General features: G+C 56.6%; 2 protein-coding genes across 4 annotated transcripts; both read right to left on the bottom strand.

Annotated features, from left to right (window-relative positions):
* Window positions 1-188: 188 nt before the first annotated feature.
* Window positions 189-8,439, bottom strand: SYTL1 (synaptotagmin like 1). Of its 3 annotated transcripts, XM_027572356.2 has the most exons (15): window positions 8,305-8,439; window positions 6,090-6,318; window positions 4,934-5,082; window positions 4,655-4,727; window positions 4,524-4,569; window positions 4,002-4,074; window positions 3,592-3,689; window positions 3,338-3,451; window positions 2,980-3,146; window positions 2,655-2,751; window positions 2,158-2,316; window positions 1,819-1,897; window positions 1,611-1,710; window positions 575-780; window positions 189-365 (listed from the first exon to the last, which is right to left on the bottom strand). In XM_027572356.2, exons 2-15 carry the CDS (start codon window positions 6,278-6,280, stop codon window positions 226-228), a joined length of 1,692 nt encoding a protein of 563 aa, XP_027428157.1. In that variant the 5' UTR covers window positions 6,281-6,318; window positions 8,305-8,439; the 3' UTR covers window positions 189-225. The 3 variants fall into 3 exon arrangements, with proteins under 3 accessions (XP_027428157.1, XP_027428147.1, XP_027428167.1); XM_027572346.2 differs by lacking the exon at window positions 8,305-8,439 and having other exon boundaries at window positions 6,090-6,331; XM_027572366.2 differs by lacking the exon at window positions 8,305-8,439 and having other exon boundaries at window positions 4,934-5,059; window positions 6,090-6,257.
* A 2,651-nt stretch (window positions 8,440-11,090) lies between these two features.
* Window positions 11,091-22,608, bottom strand: TMEM222 (transmembrane protein 222). The gene is made up of 6 exons (XM_027582792.1): window positions 22,368-22,608; window positions 16,444-16,528; window positions 15,179-15,210; window positions 13,547-13,643; window positions 13,323-13,453; window positions 11,091-12,185 (listed from the first exon to the last, which is right to left on the bottom strand). The coding sequence occupies exons 1-6, from the start codon at window positions 22,559-22,561 to the stop codon at window positions 12,098-12,100; spliced, it is 627 nt and encodes a 208-aa protein (XP_027438593.1). The 5' UTR covers window positions 22,562-22,608; the 3' UTR covers window positions 11,091-12,097.
* Between the last annotated feature and the right edge of the window lie 771 nt (window positions 22,609-23,379).

Below are 23,379 nucleotides of genomic sequence, written 5' to 3'. Positions count from 1 at the left end.
GGGGCGGGGAGGTCCTGGGACCAGCTCCCTAAGGTCTTTTGGTCTGAGTCTAAAGTTCCTTCACCTGTTCTCTTCACTTCCCTCAGCCTTTCCTGCCATCACCCTTGCAGCCCAGAAACAGATACCAGCCCCTTGCTGCCCTTAGAATAGACTTTATTGGTTTTCGCCAAGGGCAGGCCCAGAGATGGGGGTCCAGAGAGGAGTTTGGTGGGGCTTGTAGGGCAGCTATGTCCTGGGGACCAGGTTGGTTCTGAGGGGCAGAAGGCCATCCACCCACTCACACGGTCGCTCCAGGAGTGTCTGCCACAGCTGCTTTTCCTCCGGTGTGGAGTCCATCCAGGGCACCTGGAGCCCATAGCTGCTGCCTGGACATGTGCAGAGGAGTGAAGAGCATGGTCACACTGGACACCCTAGGTCCCAAGGAATACCTGCCAGGTCCCAGATTATGCAGTGCCACTCCCAGTTCTCAGTGGACACCAAAGCTGAGGAAAGGGCGGAGAAGTGCCTGCCCAAGGCCACACACTGAGCCCCTGTCTCTCAGCATCAGGTCTCCCCAGGGCCCTGCCCCACTCACCGGTGCCCAGGCTGAGGCGTGTACCCCCCAGCTGGCGGCTGGCCAGGGCCCCATGGTCCCAGAGGGAGAGCTCAGCACAGGCCTGGCGCAGGTCAGCAGGCCCGAAGCCATCATAAACCATGGTATGGTTGAACACAGGGCTGAGGCTGCGTCGTACCACCCTTGTCCGTTGGCGGCTGGCCCGGCTGTCATCAGGCAGCACTGAACTGTGGGGGAGGTGAGCTGGCAATCAAGTGGCTATCCCCTCACAGCCCCCAGAACCAACCAGTCACCAAATCCTACCCATTCTCCCTCACAATGTCCATGCCCTCTGGCTCCCACCTGGGACCTGGCCTCAGACCTTCACTACTCGTCGACCTTTGGGCCAGCCACCTCTCAGGCCTCTTGTTTTTAAAGTTACAACTCTTATTCGCAGGACCCAGAGTAATGCCTCTGAAATACAGTTCTGCTACTTCCCTGCACAATGACCTTCATTGGCTCCCTGTTGCCCCCAGAAGTAGTTTCCAAACTTTTTAAAGCCTCAGAACCCTTTCTGCAAGATAAAATATTACTCAGAAGTAAAAGCAAAACAATGTCTGTGTGTGGAATCAGGGCTGGGAATTTAAAACCTGATCCCCCTAACTTCATTTCACTCTCTGAGTGTGGGGTAGCACCTGGAGGCACCCCTAGAGGTCCCCCAGAGCTTACTTTGAAAACCACTGAACTGCAAGTTCAGGGCCAAGCCCCACAGCCTGGCCTTCCAGCTCTTTTCATGGAAGAGCCCCTGTGACCTCCCAGGTCCCAGCCTCAGCTCTCCAAGTCCTATGGCTTGTCATCCTGAAATGCAGCTCCTCAAGGATGTCTTTAATTAACTTTCCTGACTCCAGGCTTTTGCTCAAGTTGTCCCCTTCACCCCTGCACAGTGGTCAAAGATCAGACTGGGGGGGGGGGAGGGCACCAAGGGTGGTTGGTTAGGAGGGGTTTATCGGAGGTGGGGAGCTCCAGAGCGTGTTGGGGGAGGTAGGAAGGGAAGCCGGGAGGTCCCGATGCCCCTCACCACTGTACGTAGGTATCCAGCGTTCCTGAGCGCAGTGGCGCGAGGTCCTGAGCCTCCTTCACCCAGAAGTGCAGCTCCCCGCTGGGGGGCAGTCCCGCGCCTGCGGAGAGGCTCAGCTCAGGCCCCGCCGCCCCACACCCTCGCGGGACCGGTGGCCCCCTCCTCCCAGGGCCCGTCCAGCGTGGCCTCTCGCGGGGCCGTCACTCACCCTCGGAGCCGGCGGGGACGTACTTGAGGGACAGGGAGAGCAGCCCGCGGCTGGGGAGGTCGTCGGGAGAGAGCGGGACCTGCGAGAGGCGACAGGCGGCTTGGTCAGGGGCGGGAGCAGGTCCCAGGGAAACGGGCAGCCAAAGGGGTGGGGTCTCCAGACTCCGATGGGGCGCGGCCAGCCGGGAGGACCAAACCGGCCGCCGAGGGGCAGTACGGTTGCGAGGCCGAGGGGAGGCTCGGCCGAAAGCGGAGTCTGAGGGGGCTGGGGGAAAGCGCGGTGGGGTGCAAGCGGGACACCTGCGCCGCGGGGTCTCCCCACCCGGACGGGCTGCCTCACCCGGGGCTGCAGGGGGAGCCACGTGGGCTCAGAGTCCCAGTCCCACGTGTCAAGAGGCACTTCGACTTCGCCCAAAAAGATGTTGCGACCCAGGCTTTCGTGGTGCCACACGGACAGGCTCAGCACGCGGCCCCGGAGCTCGGCCTGCGGGACGGAGTACTGGGGACAGGAGGGGCGCTTTAACGGACCACGGCGGCTGGCCCCGGCTTCAGCGCTGCGGGAGTGTGGACCGGGCTTGTCCTACCGTGCTCCTTGCACGAGGGAATCCGGGGGGGCCCCGAAGGGCCTTCATGGGGGTCTGGGCTAGCGCCATGCCCGGCACTACACTGACGCACAGGAGAATGCATGGACGGAGGGCCTCCCGGCCGTTCCTCCCACACAGCGGAGGATCCGAGCGACCGGCAACGACCATACTCTGGCTGCCCCTGCCAGCCGGCCCCCGCAGGAAGGGGCGTCCCGTTCATTAATGGGGGGCCGCCCGGTCATCGCAACCTCACCCTCAGAGTCTCGTTGAAGACCGGGTTCAGATTCCGTTTCTTCACCGCCGTCTTGCGCTTGCTCTGCTTATCCGGGAGGAGGTAGCTTTTGACGTAGCTGGAGCGTGGAGGCCAGGGGAGGACCAGAGCTTAATGGTGGGGGCCCTCCCAGCTCCTACCTCCCCAGCCCCAGCCCAGAACACAGCTTCCCGTGCAGGGCTTCCCAGGAGTTTTCTCACTCAATCCCCACGCCTCCTAAGGACGTTGATACTCCCATTTTGAAGACGAGGAAGACAGGCCAAGGAGGGTGCTGGGGTGGGGCGGTGAGAGCGGGTCGGGCACTCACGGGTCGGAGCGGTGGCGTCGCGCGGCCGCCAGGCCCTGGCACTGGATCACGTGCACGCGCAGCTCGGCGGTGCCCGGCTCGTAGCGCAGCGCCAAGTGCACCGAGCCGCGCACCTGCACCGCGCCCGCCTCGGCCTCCCCGGACAGGCTCAGCTGGCTGCTGCTCAGCTGCGGGCGGGGGTGGAGGTCAGGGCGGGGGTGCAGGGCTCAGGTCCGGGCCGGGGTCGGGGGGAGGTGCTCAGATCAGGGGGCAAGGGAGGGGTCAGGCCGGGGCTCTGCGCGGGGTTAAGGCCGGCGGGGGGCGGTAAGCATCCCCCACCCGTCTCCTCCGTCCCCAGGCCCTAGCCCTCACCCCTCACCGTGGAGGAGTTGAGGCTGGACACCGAGGAGCTGCTGCTGAGCATGCGGTCGAGTGAGGGGCCAGTCCCCGGAGCCTCCTCCCCGTTCTCCAGGATCTTGGGCGCCGTCTGGGTCTGGGGAGGTGAGGTGGAAGTGACGGGCCGTCCACTCCTTCCCAGCCCCTCCCCCGACGGCTCTCAGCCCCGGGCAGGGGCACTCCCCGCCCAGAATCCGCTCCGGGTCTTGGGAGCAGCCGCGGGCCGCTCCCGCCTACCTGGGTTGGGGGTGGCGGCGACTCCGCTTCCCGCGACCGCGGCTCCGGCTCCGGGTCCGCCTCCTCTGCAAAGACCTGCGAGTCCCCGGGGCCCGGGGCTGGGGTGGGGCAGAAGCTACTGAGCGTGGCCCTTTCCCACCCGCCCCTAAGCAAATTTGGAAGGACTGGTTTGCCACCCCCGGGACCTGCAGATTCAGGCCCCAGTGCTGTGGGAAGCCCCAGAGACAACACCACAAACACACACACACACACACACACACACGCACGTACACACACGCACGCGCGCGCATACTCATGCACCAAGGAGAGAGAAGGTGAAGGAAGGTGAACACAGGTGGTTGGGGTCACTTAGAGACGCCTCTGGCCCCCAAAACCTCTCTGGAGTCCCCAACTCACACCCTCCCACTCACCTTCCTGGGCCTGGGGCTCTTCCTCATGATCTGAAGCCTTTAGCGGGACATATGGTGAGGGGAAATCAGGTTTCTGAAAGAAGCAAGGGGTAGAGGTCACGGTGGGGACTAGTGATGAAGGAGTCAAAGGTCACGGTGGGGTCAGAGGCCAGAGGCTCCAGCTGGCTACCCCAGATTGATTTAGCACAGCCCTCTAGGCGGGGCTGGCAAGCAGCTAACCAGCTGCAGGACCAGTGAGGCCTGCACGGCACACCCCCTTCTGCGCGTCAGGGCCTGCCCTGCCTGACTCCCAGGGTCCCACTGGTGGCAGACAGTAGTATCAGTCCTGAACCTCACCCAGCTCAGTCCCCCACCACCGCAATAGCCAGATTCTGAGACTCCCTTAGAGGCCAGGTCCATATCCCCATTTGACAGAGAAGGGTGACGCGGCCCAGACCTGGGTCTCCCGAGTCTCACATCCCGCCTCCACTTCAGGGGCATTGTAGGCTCATTCCTTAGCTCATTCAGTCACTCATGACTCACCTCATCCTTGGTGAGCATCTCTTGGGGTGCCTTGTCCATGGGGAGCCTAGGAGAAGGGAGAGGTGATTGTCAGGGGACAGGCCCCCAGGGGACTGGTAGACACCCTCCCCTCCCTGCCAGGCCCTCCTCACCTGGGCTCCAGCTCCTCTTCAGCTTCTTTCTCAGCAGTTTCAGCCTCCCCATCGCTGCCTGGAGCCTGGTCTCCTGTGCCCAGGTGAGAAGTTCTGTGAACCCTCGGTCTCAGGAAGTCTGGCCTTTGGAGATGCTCACTCACCTCCCGGAGCTCATGGAGGGGTGGTGCCCACCCGAAGACACACAGTACCAGGGGCCCTCTCTTCCTGTCCACGCACACCCAGTGCCCTGGGCTGTATGAAGCCAGCCTGACCCGGGGGGGGGCGGTCTCTGCTTACCCATGGAGCTCTTCTTTCTGCGGATAGAGGCTCGGACAAGATCAGAGCCAAGGTGGGCATGGTGGTGCCGTTGTGAGCGTGCTTCCTGGAACCAGTCTCCTGTCAGGATCTTCAGCTGCCCAGGGTCTGCCAGTGAGGCCCGAAGCTTACTGGAGGATGGGGGAGGGCATGGCTGTCACCCAACCAACATTCCTGCCACCCACTCTGTGCCAGGCCCTGTACCTGGGGCCAGGGACACAACAGCAAATCAGACTCAATCCTTACTCTGGATCAAGGGGCTCAGGTTGATGGGGAGACTGGATCCAGAATAGACAAGTAGACTATAATGAGGTGGGTGCCATGATGGATGTGAGAAGGGCCAGCTTTGCCTGTGGGAATCTAGGAGGGCTGCCCAGAGGAGGTGACATTTGAATTGCTTCTTGGAGGACATATTGGAGTTCAACAGGCAGAGAAGGAGAATGATTATTATTCATTAAATGACTACTGTAAATAATCCCTCCTCCTAATTCTATGAGCTAATGCTCCTTAGCCCCATTTTACAGATGAGGAGAATGATGCTGGGGAGGTCAGGTGAGTTGCCCAAGGTTACATAGCTAAGAGGTGTCTGTCTGTCCCCGAACACTACTTGTAAGTCCTATGCTCCTCAGCCACTGTGCTCTTCCAGGAAGAAGGAATAGCATAGAAGTGAAGGGTGTGTTCAGCGACTCTGAAGCCCTTGAGTGGCTCCAGTGGACACTGTGGGTATGTGCGTCAGGGGCGGGGGTTACTGGTGGAGGATGAGACCGGGGAGGCTGGCAGGGACTAATCAGGGAGGCTTTGCGGACCGCACTTAGGAGCTTGCCCCTGACACGAGGTGCTGAGGAACCATGGGCGTTTTCAGCAGGGAATATTAAGGACAGATCTGGGGAGCTCCAGCTGCAGCATGACCAGTGGGTCAGAGAGGGCAAGCCTGGAGGCAGGAAGGCTGGTCAGGGAGCTGGCGCAGCCATCTTGGGTGAGGTAGAGAGCCGCGCTGGTTAAGGGCGGAGGTGACCAATGGGCAAAAACAGGAACCACCCAGATATCTGACAGGCCACACATCAGGAGGCAGCAGGGGCGCACTTGGGCTCCCAGTGCCTGAGGCCCCATCCTCCCGGGCTCCCCTGACCTGCCTCACCTGACCCGGCCCTCCTCCAACTGGCGAAGGCGGGCATCTCGCTTCAGGACATCGGCAATGGCCTCCTGCTCCTCGTCTGTCAGGAAGCTGAGGTCCAACAATCCATCAGCCTCAGGCTGTGGCTTGTGTGCCATGAGGAGGCCGGGCAGGGCCCGGAGCCCCTCTTGAGATGGGTGGCCCCTCTGGGGCATCAGCTGGGGCAGTGCCCCAGCTGGGCACACGTGGCGACCTGGGGGGCAGATCAAGGGGGCAGGTCAAGCCCTGCCCAAATACAGGGCACATCCTGGAGCTGGCTGCTCTTTTCTGCCCAAATATATGCCCAGGTGATGGGCACCGTACGACTCCAGGAAGGCTGAGCTCAAGGTGGCATGAGATACACCCATGGACCCATGGACCCGTGCACACACTGGCTCACAGACATACGGACACACTTGAAGATGTGCACCCACAGTGAGATGGCCACCTGATCACACGGGTGCACCCATACCTGCATAGATAGACGCATGCACACCCATCCCCCACCAAGGACCCTATGTGGTCTTAGTCCCAGACCCATGCCCACACCAGGGGATGTGCCTGACATATTCTGAAACCTGCACACGAGGCCCCACAGAATATATAACTCGGGACAAAAATATGACCCGAGATACACACAAATCACACTGACTTTTGCATGCACATTGCCCCTCCACCAACTGGATTGTGAGCTCCTTGAAGACATGGACAGGGCCTCACCCCAAAAGCCCACACGTTGCCCACAACAGACGGTTGGTAGAAGTTTGATTAATTGAATGCAGAAATACACCTGTACACACATAGGGAAGGCACACACACAAACGCATGCCCAGACACACAGGCACACACACCTATCTGCTCACCGCCCCCTCCCTGGGAACCTTCCAATATGGGTTCCCTCCCTCCACCCTTCACCTACACCCTGCCCTGGCCCATTTGGCCTTCCTGTCTGAGGCAACCTCCTCCCCGGCCCACACCCCCGCTTCCTCCCCGCTGAGGTAACCACTGTACCCACTCCCTCTGAGGCCTCCAGCCAGGGATGCCCCTGCTGCCAGCCCTGCCCTCTTGCCTGCAGCCCCTGGGCCTCTCTGCTCTGGCTACATGGATTCTCCCCCTTCCCCCGGCCCAGGACCTGGATCTGGCAGTGGAGGCCAAGTGCTGCAAAGCGGCTCAGGCTGCTCAGGTACCACAGTGACTCCGGAAGGAAAACATTTGCCCAGCTCCGAGGGGCATGTGGACGTGGCAAGGGGCCTGTGACTGAGCCGTGGCCAGAGCGGAGGCATGGCCTGAGCCCCCTGGGCCGTCTCTCCTCCCCTGCTGCCCCTCCCATCCCCTCCCAGGCCATGTCAGGGCACCAGGCAGGCCTGAGATGTGAAGAGGGTTCTCTGGCAGGCGAGTCCTGGCTTGTGCCCGCTGCTGTGAGTCAGTGCCCAAGCCCGAGAGCGCCTTCTCCCTCTGCTGCCCCCTAACCCGCGGGCTTGGGGTTGCCGTCTTTACAGAGTACCGTGTATGCCCCGTATTAACAATACATCCTGAACATCCGCTGTGTTCAAAGTGCTGGGTGCCGTACATGCACGGCCGGGGGCTCTCCTGTGGCCCAGGGCCCACGCCTGTGTGATGTGCCCTTGCGAGTCTCCGTATGGCCCAGGCTCTGCACACAGTGGCGTCTATGAGGCTGTTTGTTTTGTGGGTGTGAATACTGTATCACTGCCTGTGTGTCGGTGCATCATGTCACGATGTGACGCCGCGTGGGTGACTGTTGTCTTGTTCAGTGACTTGATGGGTGACAGCATGGTGTGGTATGTGCCCTGTGTACTTCTTCCTCTGCTGGATGTGTGTCTGGGCTGTGTCGTGCTGTGTGCTTTGGGGCCCCGGGGACCCTGGGGGCGCGTGTGTAGGAGTATAGAGGTGGAGGATGTCCTGCAGATCCGCCTGGGCTGGGCTGTGGGCATCTGAGCCTAGGGTCCCCAGGAGCACCCACTCCCTGTAGTTCCTCTCCTTCTAGAGGCCGAATCCGGTGTCCGGTCCTCCCCACTCTGGTTCAATACTATGGGACAGACCCATTGGTCAATATGCTCCAGTCCCAGACCCACTCCCCTCTCCCCCGACCCCCAAGGCCCCAGAGGGTACCCAGGATACCAGGTGGCAGTGTCTGCTCCTTGGGACACTGGCAGGGAACCCTGGCCCTGAGGTGTGTTACCTGTAGGGGTCCAGTATGGATCAGACACCTTCGCAGGGTGACCTGGGCTCTCCTGCGCTGCTGGCAGCCGAGTTTCAGAGCTCAACTTGGGGAGCAGAGCAGAGAGGGACTAAGGCTGACTCAACCAGCAGCCCGGAGGAGCTGCCCCTGAGAAGGAGGAAACACCTTCTGAGCAGGGCATGATGCAAAACCGGGCCTGGACTCCTGGCACCCTGCGGGCGCACCCAAGCCTCAGCTTTCAGAGAACCCGGAGCTGATTTGGTGGGTGGGAGACACCTGGGGCTTGGCCCCAGCTCCGCTGCAGACTTATTCTGTACCTCCTGTGAGCTGGGCAGGCACCAACCCCTCAGTGCCTCGGTGGCCTCATCTGTAGGATGGGCGGCCGCCCCACCCGGCCTGCTGAATTGCTGATAGGAACTTGCTTTGAAAGCAAGGTTAGACATCTTTCTAAGAAGCAGGATCAAGGAAGGATTACAGACTGCAGTCAGAGGACCCCGAGTAGAGTTCCTCCTCTGCCACCGTGTCATCTTAAGCAGATGTCTCAACCATGCTGAGCTGCAATTTCCTCCTATGTAAACTATGGGTGGAGGTGTGAAGAGCCTACTCCAAGGGACCAGACAGTGCCCGGCCAGCACAGAGAAGGTACCACCAGGTGGCCCCTCTCCAACAGTCCATTTTGACAACCACTGCCCGTCCCTGTCCACATGTGCCTCCCGGGCAGCGCTGGCCCCAGCCCAGCTGCGCTGTCCCCTAAGTCTGTATCTTCCACCCCCGAATCTCTTACTTCCAAGTTCCCGCCGTTGTGAACACCCCCGGCCGCCTGCTGCCTGCTGCCAGCACCCAGACTGCCCCCCTCCCGTCCCCAGCTGTCCCCCATCACTGCTGCTCCCCCACTGCCCAGGTGTCAGGACTGGCCCAACCTCTTCTGGAACCCTCGGCCTCCCTGCCTCCTGGCCTCCGTTCAGCCCCTCTAGTCCTGCCCACGCAAGGCCGTCAGAGGGGCCTTTCAGCGCCCTACTTTCAATCTGTCATTCCTCAGCTCTGGAAGGTGCCAGCAGACAACCAGGGTGACCCTCTGGCTCATTCACAAAAGTGCTCCCAACCAGCCCAGCCTCCCTTAGACACTGACTTAACTCTTGGGCCACCCTACTCCTCAGCCTGACCCCCAGACCCCCGCGCCCGTAAGTGTGGCTCTGATGTCCTTGTCTCCCGCATCCTTACCTGAAGACTCTGCTTCCTTTGCTGCTCCCCAGTCCCCAGCCGCAGGAGTGCTCTCCCCACTTGCCGCCGCTCCTTCTGGGGCTCCCCTGCCTCCAGGCTGTCACTGCGCTTAGGTGAAGAGGCAGGGGCCTGAAGGCCAACAGGTTGGGCTTAAACTTCTGGCTCTGCCACACGGTCCCCCGTGGACTTGGATCAGTGACAAACTCTGTAAGCCGCACCCTCTGCCTTTATAAAACAAGGGCAGCGACAGCAGCTATCTCCTGGGACTGGAGCAAGGAGTGTCCCCTGGCTTGCCTCCAGCATCCATTCTCCCTTCTCTTTGGTCACAGTAGCCAGTCCTTTGGAGAACAGCCCCTTCCTTCTTTACCCCTTGTGCTCCAGCCACAGGGTGGTTCTGAGGAAGTAGGCTACTGGGCTTGAATGCGGTTCCACTCTTCCTACCTCTGTGCCCTTGAGCAAACCACTTTACCCCTCTGTGCCTGCTTCATCTGTAAAATGGGGACGACAGCACCGGCCTCACTGGGCTGTGGTGAGGATAAATGACACTTCATTACGAAGTGCTTAGCACACAGTAAGCATTCAGCCACCTCTTCATATCCTGTTTCCCCAAGGCTAATTTAAAGTTCTGCTGGGCGGGAGCAGACCTTACTACTTTTGTCTATCCATTCTGCTGTGGTTGTCCTCCATACTGGAACTCCTTCTCCCCCGAAACAACCCTCAGATGGATCCCAATATGCAAAATGCATTTTTGAAAATGGAATTGCTATGAAGAAGGGAGGGGGCTCCTCTGTCTTGCCCTGGAGAAACCCCAGCTCTGCAGAGTCTGGGATGAGCTGATAGACCCCTCCAGGGCCCCGGGGGCCAGCCGCTAGGGCTGTGCTCAAGGCAGCTGTCAGGATGAACACAAAAGACCCTCAGGATTCAGAGACCAAATCCTTTGCTAGTTCAACTAAAACGACACACGCCATAGAGCAAGGTTAGGAAAGACGTCACGCAGGAAGAGGCTTTGAAGCCAAGTCTTGGAAAGAAGGACCACGATTTCAACAGGTGGAAAACAAAGGACCAGAAATGAGCAAGTGCTGCCGTCTTGCTGGAGAGCAGGGCAGTGACCTGATCGCTGGGGGTCAGCAAGAGGAACCTGGCAATATGACGGATGGGTAGGGCAGAGGCCAGGGGCTGGGGAGGCCCTCTTGGCTATCCCAGGCTGTGCAGCCCTGGTTGAGGGGACAGGTCCAAGGTGCCGGTCTGCACAGCCCCACCTCCCAAGGCTACTGCCAGTTCTTCCCAGCTGGGATTATGGGAGGGTTTCGTGCTCACTTGCCGTGAGGAGAGGGCTCTGGGATGGTGGATCTGGAGGGGCGGGGAGCCCCCACGACCCGGGCCTGGGGCAGGAGGGACTTGAGGGGGGCAGATGTCCCTGTAAGCTCTGCCTGTGGTGGGCACTGGACAAGGGCTCGACCATGGCCTTGGCAATCGGGGCCCCCGCCAGGGCAGCCAGAAGAAACGAGCTGAAGGGGCGAGGGGCCACTGAAGGGAGAAACGAAGGACAAGACGCCATCTGGAGTCGAACTCTTTATTGCCCTGCCCAGGGGGCCCCCGCGCAAGGAATCTGCAGAGCAGGCAGGAGGGGCAGCACACGTCCTTCCCACAACTTGAAGTTACGGGGGGCTGTGGCAGGTGGGAGGACACAGCTCCCTGATGGTGCTGGCTGCTATGACGGCCCCCAGTGTCCTGGACCCACGGGGCACCGTCACCCGCGCGCCGGTGTGAGGCCCGCACCTGGGGCTGGAGCCAAGCCTGTTTACACTGCTCTGGTCTGCAGGGGGTCACTCTGGGCATGTCAGCATCACTCATCTCCCCAGACTGGCTGGGGGAGCCCCGGCCTGGCCCCCCAACTGCATGGGGAGATGGGCTCACGTGCTGGGGAGCCCAGGGAGAGGAGGAAGCAGGGGCTGCATGGGCTGGAGGACACCAGGAGATGGGGCACAAACCACCCCTAGTGCAGCTTCACGCAGACATCTGATCGGGGGCCCATCCAGCCCTACTAGAACATTCTAGAGGCTAGTGGTGAAGGGCCCAGGGCAGCTTAGCTTATGGAGACTTCTTAGTGTACTCCACCCACCCTGAGACCAGAGCCCTGGCAGGCAGATGTGCTCCAAATCCAGCTCTGGCCCCTGGGCTGCCTTGTCCGGTGGTCCAAATGTGCTCCCCTTCCCTGCCGGGCACTGGGCTGAGGCAGAGGGAGCCCAGCAGGCAGTGGCAGGGGCAGCACTACAGAGGGAAGCTAAGGCCTTTCCAACAGATGAACAAAGAGGGTGCCTCAAGGGCGGGGGTCACAAGCCTGGGAAGGAGGGGACAGGGAGCTTCTTACTGACCTGTGAGACACAACAAGCAAACACCCCCGCCCCATGCTCATCTTCAGCCCTTGTTCCATCCCATCTAGCCCAGACCCCTGGATCAAAACCAGCAAACCCATCCCGGCCTTTTGGGGTGAGAAGAAAGAATCTGGAACCAAAAGGGGTGGCGACTGCCTCCTCAGGAACCTGGTGGGTTCAGGGCCATGAGGCAGCCATCACCGAACGTTGAAGACGAGGCTGACAGTTAGGATGATGCCCAGAAGGAGGACGAAGGGCAGCCAGGTCTTCACGAAGGCCCCGACACTGATAGGAGAGAGAGGAGTCTGAGTGGGAAGGGCCTGGTGAGTGGGGTGTGCTTCACAGAGCCCTGTCTGCCCACCGGCCCAGATGGGGCTGCTGCCCCTAAGGAAGCTCCTGGAACCACTCCCTCACCCCCACACTTGGTCAGTCAAGGGAATGGGCCCAGCCTGGCTCGACACCGACTATGCAGGGCCACCAATCTTCCAGGTTCCTGGCAGACATCTGACACCTAATTGGGCAGGTATAAGAGATGTGTTCACCCTCTCCGGGCCTCGGTGCTCCATCTATAATCATCTCTCTCTGGGGGGGGTCTTCAGTCTTGGTGTGGAAGCCAGGCTGCCGTCTAATGAGGCCCACTGGGAGGGCAGGGATCGGCAATAGTGCAACGTTGTGGCTGGAGCTGAGGGGCTGGGGGTCAGGGCTCCACCTCAGTCTCTCTGTGACCACAGTTATGGTCTTCTCTGGGGACCTCTAAAGGACTTTTGGACTTAAAAGAAAAAAAAAAAGACCCCTAGAGTCTCTTTTTCAGAAGCTCTTAATGATGCACGCAGCTAGCGGGAAGCCTGGAGAGGCGGCCAAGTGGGACCAGGCATGTGCTGGCTCCCAGGTGGGTGAGTCATTCAACCTCTCTGAGCTCCCTTTACCTGAGAATTGGAATAATGCCTTTGACCTTACAGGCTGAGGCTGTGGCTTCAAAGGTCCCCCCAGGCCATCACTGAGGCCCCCCTACCCAGAACCCTGCCTCTGATGAGGGAGGGTGGGAAGGAATCCTGTGGGGCAGTTACCTCCCCCTCCTCTGAGGGGCTCCGTGTTCACCTGACCTGAGCACAGGGCTCTGTGGGCTCACAGCCTCTCCGAGGAGCCAGAATCATAACCTCCATTTTCCCAAGGGCAGTCGCTGCTTAGAGAGGCCAAGGCAGGTGGCTGAGATCACACAGACCTGGGCTTGGACCCAGGTGGAGCTGGACTTCAGCACAGCCACCTTCCTCTCCACCAGGAACTCAGCTAGTTACTCTAGAACCTTCACGGCTCCAACCAGCATCTGCTTTGTCCCTGTTGGCTGCAGGACGCCACAAACAGCCCTGACGGGATCCTTGGGAGAGAGCGGCCCCAGGGGTGAGCAGCGGGTGGACGGCTCACCTGACATACTTCCCATAGAGCAGGCAGAAGAAGCAGAGCGTCACCATGTTCCAGTTGGTGCTGTTGTTATAGCGCATCAGGTTCAAGGCCAATGCCACATGTGAGTGGCAGTTGTCACAGCAGAGACTGTGCTAGAGATGCGGGAAGGGTTGGGTCAGGTGGGTCAGGCAGGGCTGTGGGGGACCTCCCAGCCCGGGTCCTGCTATCAGGAGCAGCCCACCTACCATGCGGTGCTTGTACTCCTCAGAGGCATCATGCACAGCAGTGTCCCATGCGTTGGACCCGCTAGTGTACACCTGAGCAGGATCCAGCTTCCAGTACCTGGGAGGAGAGAATGGGTTCTGGGCACTGGCTCTCCTCTCTTTATGGTCACTCAGCCTCACAAATGTTCCTGACGCCTGCTCTGTGCAGGGTCCTGTGGGTGCGGAGGCTGCAGGGGTGAGGTAAGTCTAGGGCAAGAGCCACACAGTGGACACCCGTAACACGGTGTGACATGCCCAGTGCCCTGTGGACGCTGGGAAAGGTAGGGACTAACTCATTTGGGGGGTATGAGAGGCATTCTGGTGTGACACCTGCATCTAGTGTGAAGGAAGAGGGGTTGGCCATGCACAGCAGAGGGCAGAGCACGAACAGAGGGAGAGGCACAGACTTGAGCGACCTGCACCGGGAGTTAAGAGACTGGGTACTGCTGGAGGAGTCCGAGGGAGGAACAGAGTCAGGAGATGCAGGCGGGGCCGCGTGCTGGGGGACTTGAATGTCACCCTGAGTTTATTCACAAGCAGCATGCTCTCTGTCCCTCCCTCTCCCACTTGGGAGGACTGGGGTGAGTCGGAGAAGAGTCTGTGGAGGTAAAAGCTCACAGACCTCAAGCTGGGTGAGAGCGGCTGTGCCAGACAGTGGAGTGCCCCGGGGGGCTCCAGCCAGGAATGCTGGGAGGGCAGGGCGCCCTCTGGCTGCTCTGTGGGGAACAGCTTGGTGGAGGAGCCTAGAGGCAGGGCCTGAACTGGGGCTGCGCAGGGGCTCCTGCCTGGAAACGGGTGCCCTTAAAACTGACCCCGAAAAGCAGCCTGGCGCAGACATCCAGCCCAGACATCACTGGCCCACATTTCCACCTGCCTGTGGAAGTCAGCAGGGCTTGGGGAGCCAGCGCCCTGCTGTGCGGAGGGGACCAGCCCCTCCCTGGGGCCTGACTTAGCCGGGGCAGCCTCAGACCACAGGGGCTCTTCTAAGCATACTGTCACCAGGCCCACAGCTGAATGGGCCCCCAAGACAGAACAAATGAAGGGGTGCCTGGCTGGCTCAGTTAGTGGAGCATGCGACTCTTGATCTTGGGGGTTGTGAGTTCAAGTCCCATGTCAGGTGTAGAGACTACTTAAAAAAAAAAAAAAAAAGAAAATGAAGACCAAAAGTTCCAAACACCCAAACATAGTAATAGGTCCCAGAGGGCCTGACTACTTTTATTCTAAGCAGAACTTTCCAGCCCAGGTCCAAGCAGTGCCTCCTTTACATCTTAAATGACTTGTTCACTCCCGAGGGGCAGAAGAATCTAGATTTTCGAATGAGACACCTAGGTGTGAATCTCAGCTCTGCCACTTCCTGTGTCATCATGACCAGCCCCTTCTCTTTCCTCATCCTTCCAATGGAGCTGAATACAACCACGTAGAGCTGAGGCAAAGTCTAGATGGTCTGTGGGTAAAAACGCAGCCAGGGACGGGTGCAGGAGATGCTTGGCAGGGGCTGTATGCTCTGGTGGAGCCTGGCTATCCTTCCCCTCATCCCATCCTCAGGGTGCTGACTCCCGCTGTGTCCCAGAAGGCCCGGCCCTAGGGCTAGTCACATGGGTGCTCATCACTTACTTGGCAGGCTTCCCAAAGGCCATGTTGTCTTCCTGTGGAAGGACAAGAGCAGAAGTCAGTGGAGGACCCGCATCTAGCCCGGCAGACAGACGAGGTCAGTGGTGGAAGTGCAGTGACTAAGAAGGCGATAGGTCAGGTGGGCAGAAGTGGGGTCTGGGCCCTGCTCTGGGGCTGGCACAGCATCTGAAGGGCCAGCAGCAGCTTTCCTGGGGGGAGGCAGCAGCACAGCAGGAGTGCCCGAAGCGCGGCATCCGGACACCAAAGACTTGGGAGTGCCAGCCACAAAGGCCCCTGTGTGTGGCTCCCACGTAATTCTCTCACCCTCTCTGACCCATCTCTGAGTGATCACAAGGAGGCAGTTTCCTCTGCGGTACAAATGACAACACCCTCTGCCCTCCTGACCCGACAGTTGGGCCCAGACGGGGCTCTTCCCTGTGTCTGGACTGCAGCCTGACTGCATCATTCAGGGCAGTCCTGGGGGTCGGGGAGGGGGCTGGAGAGGCTTCCGACGAAGGACATGTTTCACCCAAGCCCTAGACCTGCCACATAAGGGTAGGGGCAGATTTTGGGTTCAGAATCAGGAAGACCCAGCTGACGGAGCTGGTCAAAGATGAATTACCATAAAAATATATAAGAGTAAAAGACCTCTGTCATGTTAAGATGGTCATGACATCTATTAATATAACTAGGCTGGTACAGTCACATTTCTTCATTCCAGCCTCTAATGGAGACGAAGCTGCACCCTGGCAATAGGCAGGACACTGCCTGCTCATCTGGAGCAGGGCCACTGTACCCATCTCGGGCACATCCCCAGGAAACAGACCGAAGGACACAGCTGGTTCATTCTAGAAGCCCCATGCCCCTCTTCTCCATGGTCACACCCGGGGAACCACATCAGCCTCCCTGGTGTCCCCACCTTGTGACTCCCACCTTCTGAAGGTCCAGAGATGTGGTTCCTGGATGGTCTGACTCTCCACTCTTGCCTCTAACCCCTACCCATGTCTTGGTACCCCAGGGGTGGGCAAAGGACTGGGTCAGTTACTTAAGAATCCTTCTGGCCACACTGCCCTCCTGGCCTGTCCTGGAGGCAAGAGAAGGGGGAAAGGGGTCAAACACTGGTGAAGAGCAGAGGGCCAGGGCCAGGACTGTCTGGTACCTGCATTCTCCCGGGCCTTGGGGAGACTGGAAAGCTGCCTCAGGCAAGACAGGCCAGCCTTCCACTGAAGCCTTGGAACCCACCAGAGGGGGGCAGAATGGGAACTCACCGAGACAAAGTAGGGGCCGGCAAAGTCCCGAATGACTCCTGTGGATGTGCAGATGCCCATGTGGCCGATGATGGGGAAAAACCACCTGTGAAAAAAGGGACAGGGATGGGCAGAGCTTAGGGGGTCTTTTGGCTGGTTAGACAGACGCTGGGGACACTCCAACCAGTGTGAGAATATGTGACTATACTGTCGTGCAATGAGTGCCAATTAGGGTGGCTGGGGAGCTGGGGAGGCACAGAAGAGGGGTGAGTGCAAATGAACAGCACAATGGAATACCACTGCACCCCACAGAATGGCTAAACCCAAAGGACAGTAACATGGGGTGTGGGGAGGATGGGGGGCAACTGGAATTGTTTCTACTGCCTTCAAAAACTGGCAATTACTCTATGCCTCAGCAACCCCACTTCAGAGTGTACACCCAACAGAAACCAAAGCTTATTATGTCCGCCAATGCCACGTACAAGAAAACCCACAGCACCTTCGTTCAACATAGCTGGAAACAACATTTGTCAAAATTCACTGAACTGCACACTTAAAATGTATGCACTTTATTGTATATCTACTACATCCCAATAAAGTTGAATTTTCCCCGAAGTTTTTATGTAAATTCCAGCTAGTTAACATACAGTGCAGTATCAGTTTCGGGTGCAGGATTTAGTGACTCATCACTGACATGCAACTGCCGGTGCTCATCACAACTGCCCTGCTCAATACCCGCACCTGTTTAACCCACCCCGTCCCACCCCCCAAGTAAAGCTGATTTTATTTATTTTATTTTTTTAAGATTTTATTTATTTATATAATTGACACAGAGAGAGAGAGAGAGAGAGAGAGAGAGACAGCATGAGAGGGACCACAAGCAGGGGGAGTAGGAGAGGGAGAAGCAGGCTTCCCGCAGGGGCAGGGAGCCCAATGCGGGGCTCGATCCCAGGACCCTGGAATCATGACCTGAGCCAAAGGCAGACCCTTAAGGACTGAGCCACCCAGGTGCCCCAATAATGCTGACTTTAAAAAAACTAGAAATAATCCATACATTCAACAACAGTAAAATGAATAAGTAAATTAGGGTATAGTAATGAAATGAAATAGTATGTAACAATGAATAAAGAACACACTTCTGCTACACACAACACATATTCTCACAGACATCAGGCAGTGAAAGAAACCTTCCACGAAAGTCCATGCGTAATACTCTGCTTGTACGAACTACAAGAAGAGGCAGAACTGACCTATGGTGCTCGAGGGGGCAAAAGAGGGGTGATTTCTGTGGCAGAATTAACCGGCACAAGGGAGCCCTTTAGGTACTGGAAATGCTATTTTCACCTGGGTGACATGAGTATATATATACATATGCAAAAATTCACTGAGCCATATACTTAAGATTTGTCCACTTTACAGTGTATGTTATATCTCAGTAAAAAAGTTAAACAAAAAAAAGTGAGGGGGAGGCATTTAAACCAATCTCTGGGGCGCTCATGCTCTCTTATTCTCTCTCTCAAATAAATAAATAAAATCTTAAAAAAAAAAAAAAAAAGACTCAACCCAGCCCTGACTTCAGAGCCTGACTCCACTCTTAAATTCAGGACATTCATTCATTCATCATTTATCAGTCAGTGAATTCTTAGCTCCAGCTGCATGCCAGGCACTCCTCTGGGGACTATAATAAATAAGAAAATCCCTGCTCTCTTGGAGTTTACATACTAGTGGGGAAAGACAGACAGTAACCATGTAAGTAAACAGGATTAATTTCAGATAGTAGTCGATACTATGAAGAAATTAAAGCAGAGTAATGAGATCTGGGTTTCCTGGGGTGGTGTGTGACTACTGTAGAAGGCATGGTCTGGGAAGATGGACAGTTAAGCTGAGGCCTAAATGACGAGAAGCAGCCAGCTGTGTGAAGCTCTAGAGGAAGAGTGTTCCAGATGGATGCAAATGAAAAAGAGCATTGAGGTGGGAAGATTTGGTGTTTGAGGAATCAGAAGCAGGCAATGTAGCTAGAAAGAGGGGTGAGGTGATTTCAAGGGATAAGCAGGGCCAAACTGTTGGAAGGAGTTTTAAGTGTATTTCAAGTGTAACTGGAAGCCAATGGGTGTGAAGCAAGGGAAATGATGGAACCTGAATTACGTTCTCAAGAGACCACTCTGGCCACACCATCCTTTCAGATGCCCGGGCAGCGGACCTAGAAAGGCCTCTTTCCCATTGGTCATAAAACTACCCAGTGTTCCTTTTAAGGATCTTTTGAATCCACCTTAGCACCAATACTCTAGTCAGGATCACCATCATCTCTTGCCAGTATTCCGGAATAGCCTCTGAACTGGCCACCCTCTTCCCTCCACTCTTGTCCCCTCACGTTCTCCAGGCACATGCAGCCCTGGGCTGCTTCAGAGTTCTGCTTTCTGCCTGATGACATCGTGTCTTTTCACGGGTCAGGGTTAAAAAGTTACCTCCTCTGTGAAGTTTTTGCTGACTTCTCCAGCCCTTAATAATCGCGTCCTTGAGCTGCACCTCCAGGTTTTGCCTCCCCTTCCCGAGCAGGGTGCAGCTTTGAAACCAGCAGTTGGCCACTGGCCCTGGACTAAGTGCTTTTTAATCCCCCTCTGTGAGTCCTTAAACCAGATCAGTCTGTTCAGCACCTAGGCCCGGTAACGCCTTGGTTCTCACACTACAGGCGGATCAGGGGTTTCTATATGTTTTGCACATTGGGGTCTACTGAGATTTGATTTTTTAAAAATTTGGACTTTAAGTTCCTGGAATACACCGTGCTTTTGTCCTTATCGTTATCCTTCTCCCTACTGTCACTTCCTCACTTCCTCCGTGCCACCTTCCCTGAAACCCTTCCCTCCCACACAGGTTGTTGTTTGTTTAAGATTTTGTTTATTAGAGAGAGAGAGCGCACGCAAGAACACAAGCAGGGGGAGCGGCAGGCAGAGGGAGAGGGAGAAGCAGACTCCCCGCCGAGCGGGGAGCCCGATGCGGGACTCGATCCCGGGACTCCAGGATCATGACCCGAGCTGAAGGCAGCCGCTTAACCGACTGAGCCACCCAGGCACCCAGGGTTGGGTTGAGTCTTGACTTTGTTTTGGGCAAGTTACTCATTCCCAACTTTGTCAGTGAGATGTGGATGTAATAATTACCTCAATGTGGGGGCTACTGTGAGGAGTAAACAGGCCATGCTTGCAAAGAGCTTAACACACTCCCTTGCATTTGGTAGTTGCTCAATGTTGTTACCATGAGGTGTTCGATAAATACTTGCTATCTAATTGGCTGGACTGGCATAGACAAAGTTGCTAAAGAGCTACAGTGGCCACAGGATGGGTGCTCAGAATTATGGGAAAGTAGCCCCTCTGGCTTCTTGGACCCTGATCTCAGAACCCCGCCCCCCCGCCTCCACCCCAGTTCCTTTCATCTGGTTGGGAGAAGGTCTGGGTTTGACCAGTAACCCACAAACCATAGCTGTGCCGGAAATCAGAGTAAAGTCTGGAGACAACAGCAGAGCCCTAAGCCTAGGGAAGCCACAGAGAAGAAACTCTCCAAGTATTTGTCAGTCTGGATACTCCATGAAGGCAACCTCCAAAGCTGCTTTGTGGACTGCTGTCTACTCAGACCTAGTACATAATAGATCCTCAATAACTATTCAGAGAAGGAAGGGAGGGAGGGAGGGAGAGTAGGGGGGAGGGAAGGAGTTACTTCCTTCCCTGGAGAGCTCTAGCTGATAAGGTAGACAGTCTCAGTGGAAAGAGCCCCATGCTGGCTTCTAAGCCTTTATTTCCTCATCTACAAAATGGGGATGACAGTATCTATTTTCATTAGGTTGACATAGGACTATATAAGATAATGAATACAAAATGTTTAGAATAGAGTCCAGAACAGAGTACGTATCCAATCTTAGCTGCTTTTATTAGTAGCAGTAGCTACTATCTGGCTTTTCACGCAGAATTATCAACATCTCTGAGGGGGTGGACAGATCTTTGGATTCAGTTGTCTCCTCTCTGCTCCCCTTTCCAAAGACAGATGACAGTTCCTTGTGCCACATCTATTCCTAGCTCTGCACTCTAGGTCAGCAATCATCATGATGCACTACGATGGTTAGTTCATCTGTCTCCCCTTCCTGCTGGAGGTTTGACAGGGGGGCTATGGCTTATTTATCTTATGAACACATGCACATAGATGCCAACAGAAATGAGGTGTGAGCTGCTCCTGGCCCAGCTGACTGGGGATCATGGTGCCTCCACCTCATGTTGCTATCAGCTCTCTGAAGAGCAGAGGACTCTATGAGTTTCTTTCTTTTTTTAAAAGATTTTATTTATTTATTTGACAGAGAGAGCGAGAGAGGGAACACAAGCAGGGGGAGTGGGAGAGGGAGAAGCAGGCTTCCCACTGAGCAGGGAGCCCGATGCGGGGCTCGATCCCAGGACCCTGAGATCATGACCTGAGCCGAAGGCAGATGCTTAACGACTGAGCCACCCAGGCGCCCCATGAATGTGTTTCTGAGAACAGGGAAAAACCAGAGATCTTAAGGAAAGAAGACATGTTTTTAGTAAAACCGATACATTCCCTGACTATCCCTTCCAGTTATTCTCACGTTAACATTTTATTTTCTTCATAGCAGTAATCACTATCAGAAGTTCTCTTATTAGCTTACTTGTTTACTGTCTATCTCCTTTCACCAGGATTTAAACTCTATGACAGCAAGGATCATATCTGCTTCATTTGTCACTTTATATCTTTATCACTTAGAACTACTCTGGGCACAAAGGAGTCACTTAGCAAATGTGTTACAAGAACACGGAATGAATGAATGAATGAACACACTTTCTTAAAATTTTTATTTTTAAAGGACTCAGACTTGGATGCTTTTAATAAATGCATAAGTATTTGAAAACACAAGCAAGTGAAGTATATTTTAACATAATATGAAAATTAAAGTCATTTTTGGATCATCAACATGTAAGGCCAAAAAGATGGTCCCTTCTCCACACCACTTGGCTGTTTATGATAAAGGGAACAAATTTACCTCATCAGGTAAGGAGAGGTAGTCAAGAGAGAGCATGTTATGGAGTCAGAAGACTGAGTTTGGGATGCCTCTGCTCATTGGCATGTGAACCTGACCAAGACCTTTAATGGTACAGAGGAAGCTCAGCTTCATCATCTCAGAAATTCCTACCTTAGAAAATGACTGTGAAATTCAGAGAAAATAGGTGCGAAAGAGCTTGGCCAATAGTCCGGCACTGTGAGGGTTGCCAAGGCTGAAGTAGGAGAGCAAACCAGCTTCCCTGACCCAGGAGCTCCTCCTCCCTAAAAGGCGGCCGGACTACAGGAGCACCTGCTCTCTCTCCTGACAAAGGACGAGGCCATGGAAGGAACACTGCTTTGGGAGGCAGACACCCTGGCACCTAAATTCGCTTTACAACTGAAACTGTGTGTGATCTCCAGCCTCACCATCCACGAGACAAAGGGTTGGACTCCCAGATGCCTGGGGGCCTTTTCAATGTTGACATCTCAGGAGGCAGTGTGGTCCCAGCCACACTCTCACTCCCGCCTCTGGACTCAGTCTTGCGTATAGAAGTGATCAGCAAGCATTTGCTCAATGAACGAATAAAGCAGTGAATGAATGAAGAGGTCTCCTCAGACCCGGTGAGGGGCCCCTCTTCCGTTCGCCCACAGGTCCTGCGCTTCCCAGCCACAGAACCTTTTCCGCCGGTCTACAACTGTCTTTCTCCCTGACTAGACCAGGTGTAATGAGGGCGAGGAGCGTGTCCCATCCGTCAGCAGAAATTGGCACCGCGTAGGTGGCGGGGTTCTGGTGACTGGGCGAGGGGTGCGGGCCGGACCCGAGAAAAGGGCTTGCAGCACGTCGAAGGCGGAGGCTGGCCCGGGGCCGCCCGACTCTCCCCGTCCCCGGGCGGAAGCCGGGAGAGACTCACGTGAGCACCGGGATGGGCGTCCACACCACGCAGTAGGGAAAGCGGCTCCGTTCTACGTCCATGGCGCTGCTGCCCGAGCCGCTGAAATGCTTCTGGTCCGTCTCGGCCGCCGTCGGCGCCTCCACTTCCGCCATCCCCGGCGGGGGCGGTGGCAGCGGCAACAGGAGCGGCGAACTCCCTTCCGCTTCCGCCATGCTGCGCGCGCCCCACTCCGTCCGGCCCCTGCTCCAGCGCTGCTCGCTCCGTGGCGTCACTTCCCGGAGGTGGGGTCCGCCGGCTTCGCCTTCCCCCCGGGAATTGGGGCCGCGTCCCTCCGGGCCGGGCCTGCCTGGCCCCCTACCTCGGCGCCGACCGGCCCCGCGTGTTTGCGCGCGCCCTGCAGCGCTGAGGAAGGGATGCCCTCAGGCAGCGCGCAGTCTAGCGCGAGAGATTGACCGAGAACTTCATAATTCAGTACGCTGAGGCCTCCCCAGAGGTGTTGTACAGTCGCTATTTATTGAGCGCTTCCTAGGTGCCAAGCACTTGACATACATTGTTTTTAATCCCCATAGACTGGTTCAACATGCGAATTTAGGTATTTCCCCCAGGTTTCCAGTGAGAAACTGAGGCTCAAGAGATGAGGTGAGTGGGCCGCGACTCAAACCCAAGTCTGTGTCCCCTGTCCTTTCCCTCCTGTGGTCTCTCATGAGGTAGTGGTAGCGGAGAGGAAGGACAGGCTAGAATGCTATGTGTTGTGCGTGTAAGCAGGAGAGACTTGCCCGGAGGTATTTGAGCTGTCTTGATGTTTGCCAGGTGGCACGGGGGTGGGGGTGCAGGGATGCGTGCAGCCGTGCAAAGCAAGCAAGAAAAGGCTTTGCAGAGCGCAGTGTGCAGGAGTGTGAATATCACCTTGGTTGGAATAAATCTCAAACCTTGGATTGATCCGATCCCTTCATTGTGCAAATGGAGAAACAGGCTCAGGGAAGTTCATTAATTGTCCGAGATCACACACAACCAACATAAAGCAGGCAGG

This window comes from Zalophus californianus, chromosome 4 (genome assembly GCF_009762305.2).
Source record: "Zalophus californianus isolate mZalCal1 chromosome 4, mZalCal1.pri.v2, whole genome shotgun sequence".
Taxonomy (NCBI): domain Eukaryota; kingdom Metazoa; phylum Chordata; class Mammalia; order Carnivora; family Otariidae; genus Zalophus; species Zalophus californianus.
The sequence above is the reverse complement of the archived record's forward strand: the minus strand, read 5'-3'. Positions and strand labels throughout refer to the sequence as shown.

What these genes read in the sequence shown, in the direction of transcription:
- SYTL1 (XM_027572356.2), bottom strand. Translation starts at nt 6,280, where the DNA reads ATGCCCCAGAGGGGCCACCCATCTCAAGAGGGGCTCCGGGCCCTGCCC. An exon ending in CGACGCCACCGCTCCGACCC is followed by an intron (nt 2,752 to 2,979) that starts GTGAGTGCCCGA and finishes TCCACGCTCCAG; the next exon opens with CTACGTCAAAAGCTACCTCC. An exon ending in TCTTCAACGAGACTCTGAGG is followed by an intron (nt 2,317 to 2,654) that starts GTGAGGTTGCGA and finishes TCCTGTCCCCAG; the next exon opens with TACTCCGTCCCGCAGGCCGA.
- TMEM222 (XM_027582792.1), bottom strand. Translation starts at nt 22,561, where the DNA reads ATGGCGGAAGCGGAAGGGAGTTCGCCGCTCCTGTTGCCGCTGCCACCG. An exon ending in GCCTTTGGGAAGCCTGCCAA is followed by an intron (nt 13,644 to 15,178) that starts GTAAGTGATGAG and finishes CTCTCCTCCCAG; the next exon opens with GTACTGGAAGCTGGATCCTG. An exon ending in CTCTATGGGAAGTATGTCAG is followed by an intron (nt 12,186 to 13,322) that starts GTGAGCCGTCCA and finishes CTCTCCTATCAG; the next exon opens with TGTCGGGGCCTTCGTGAAGA.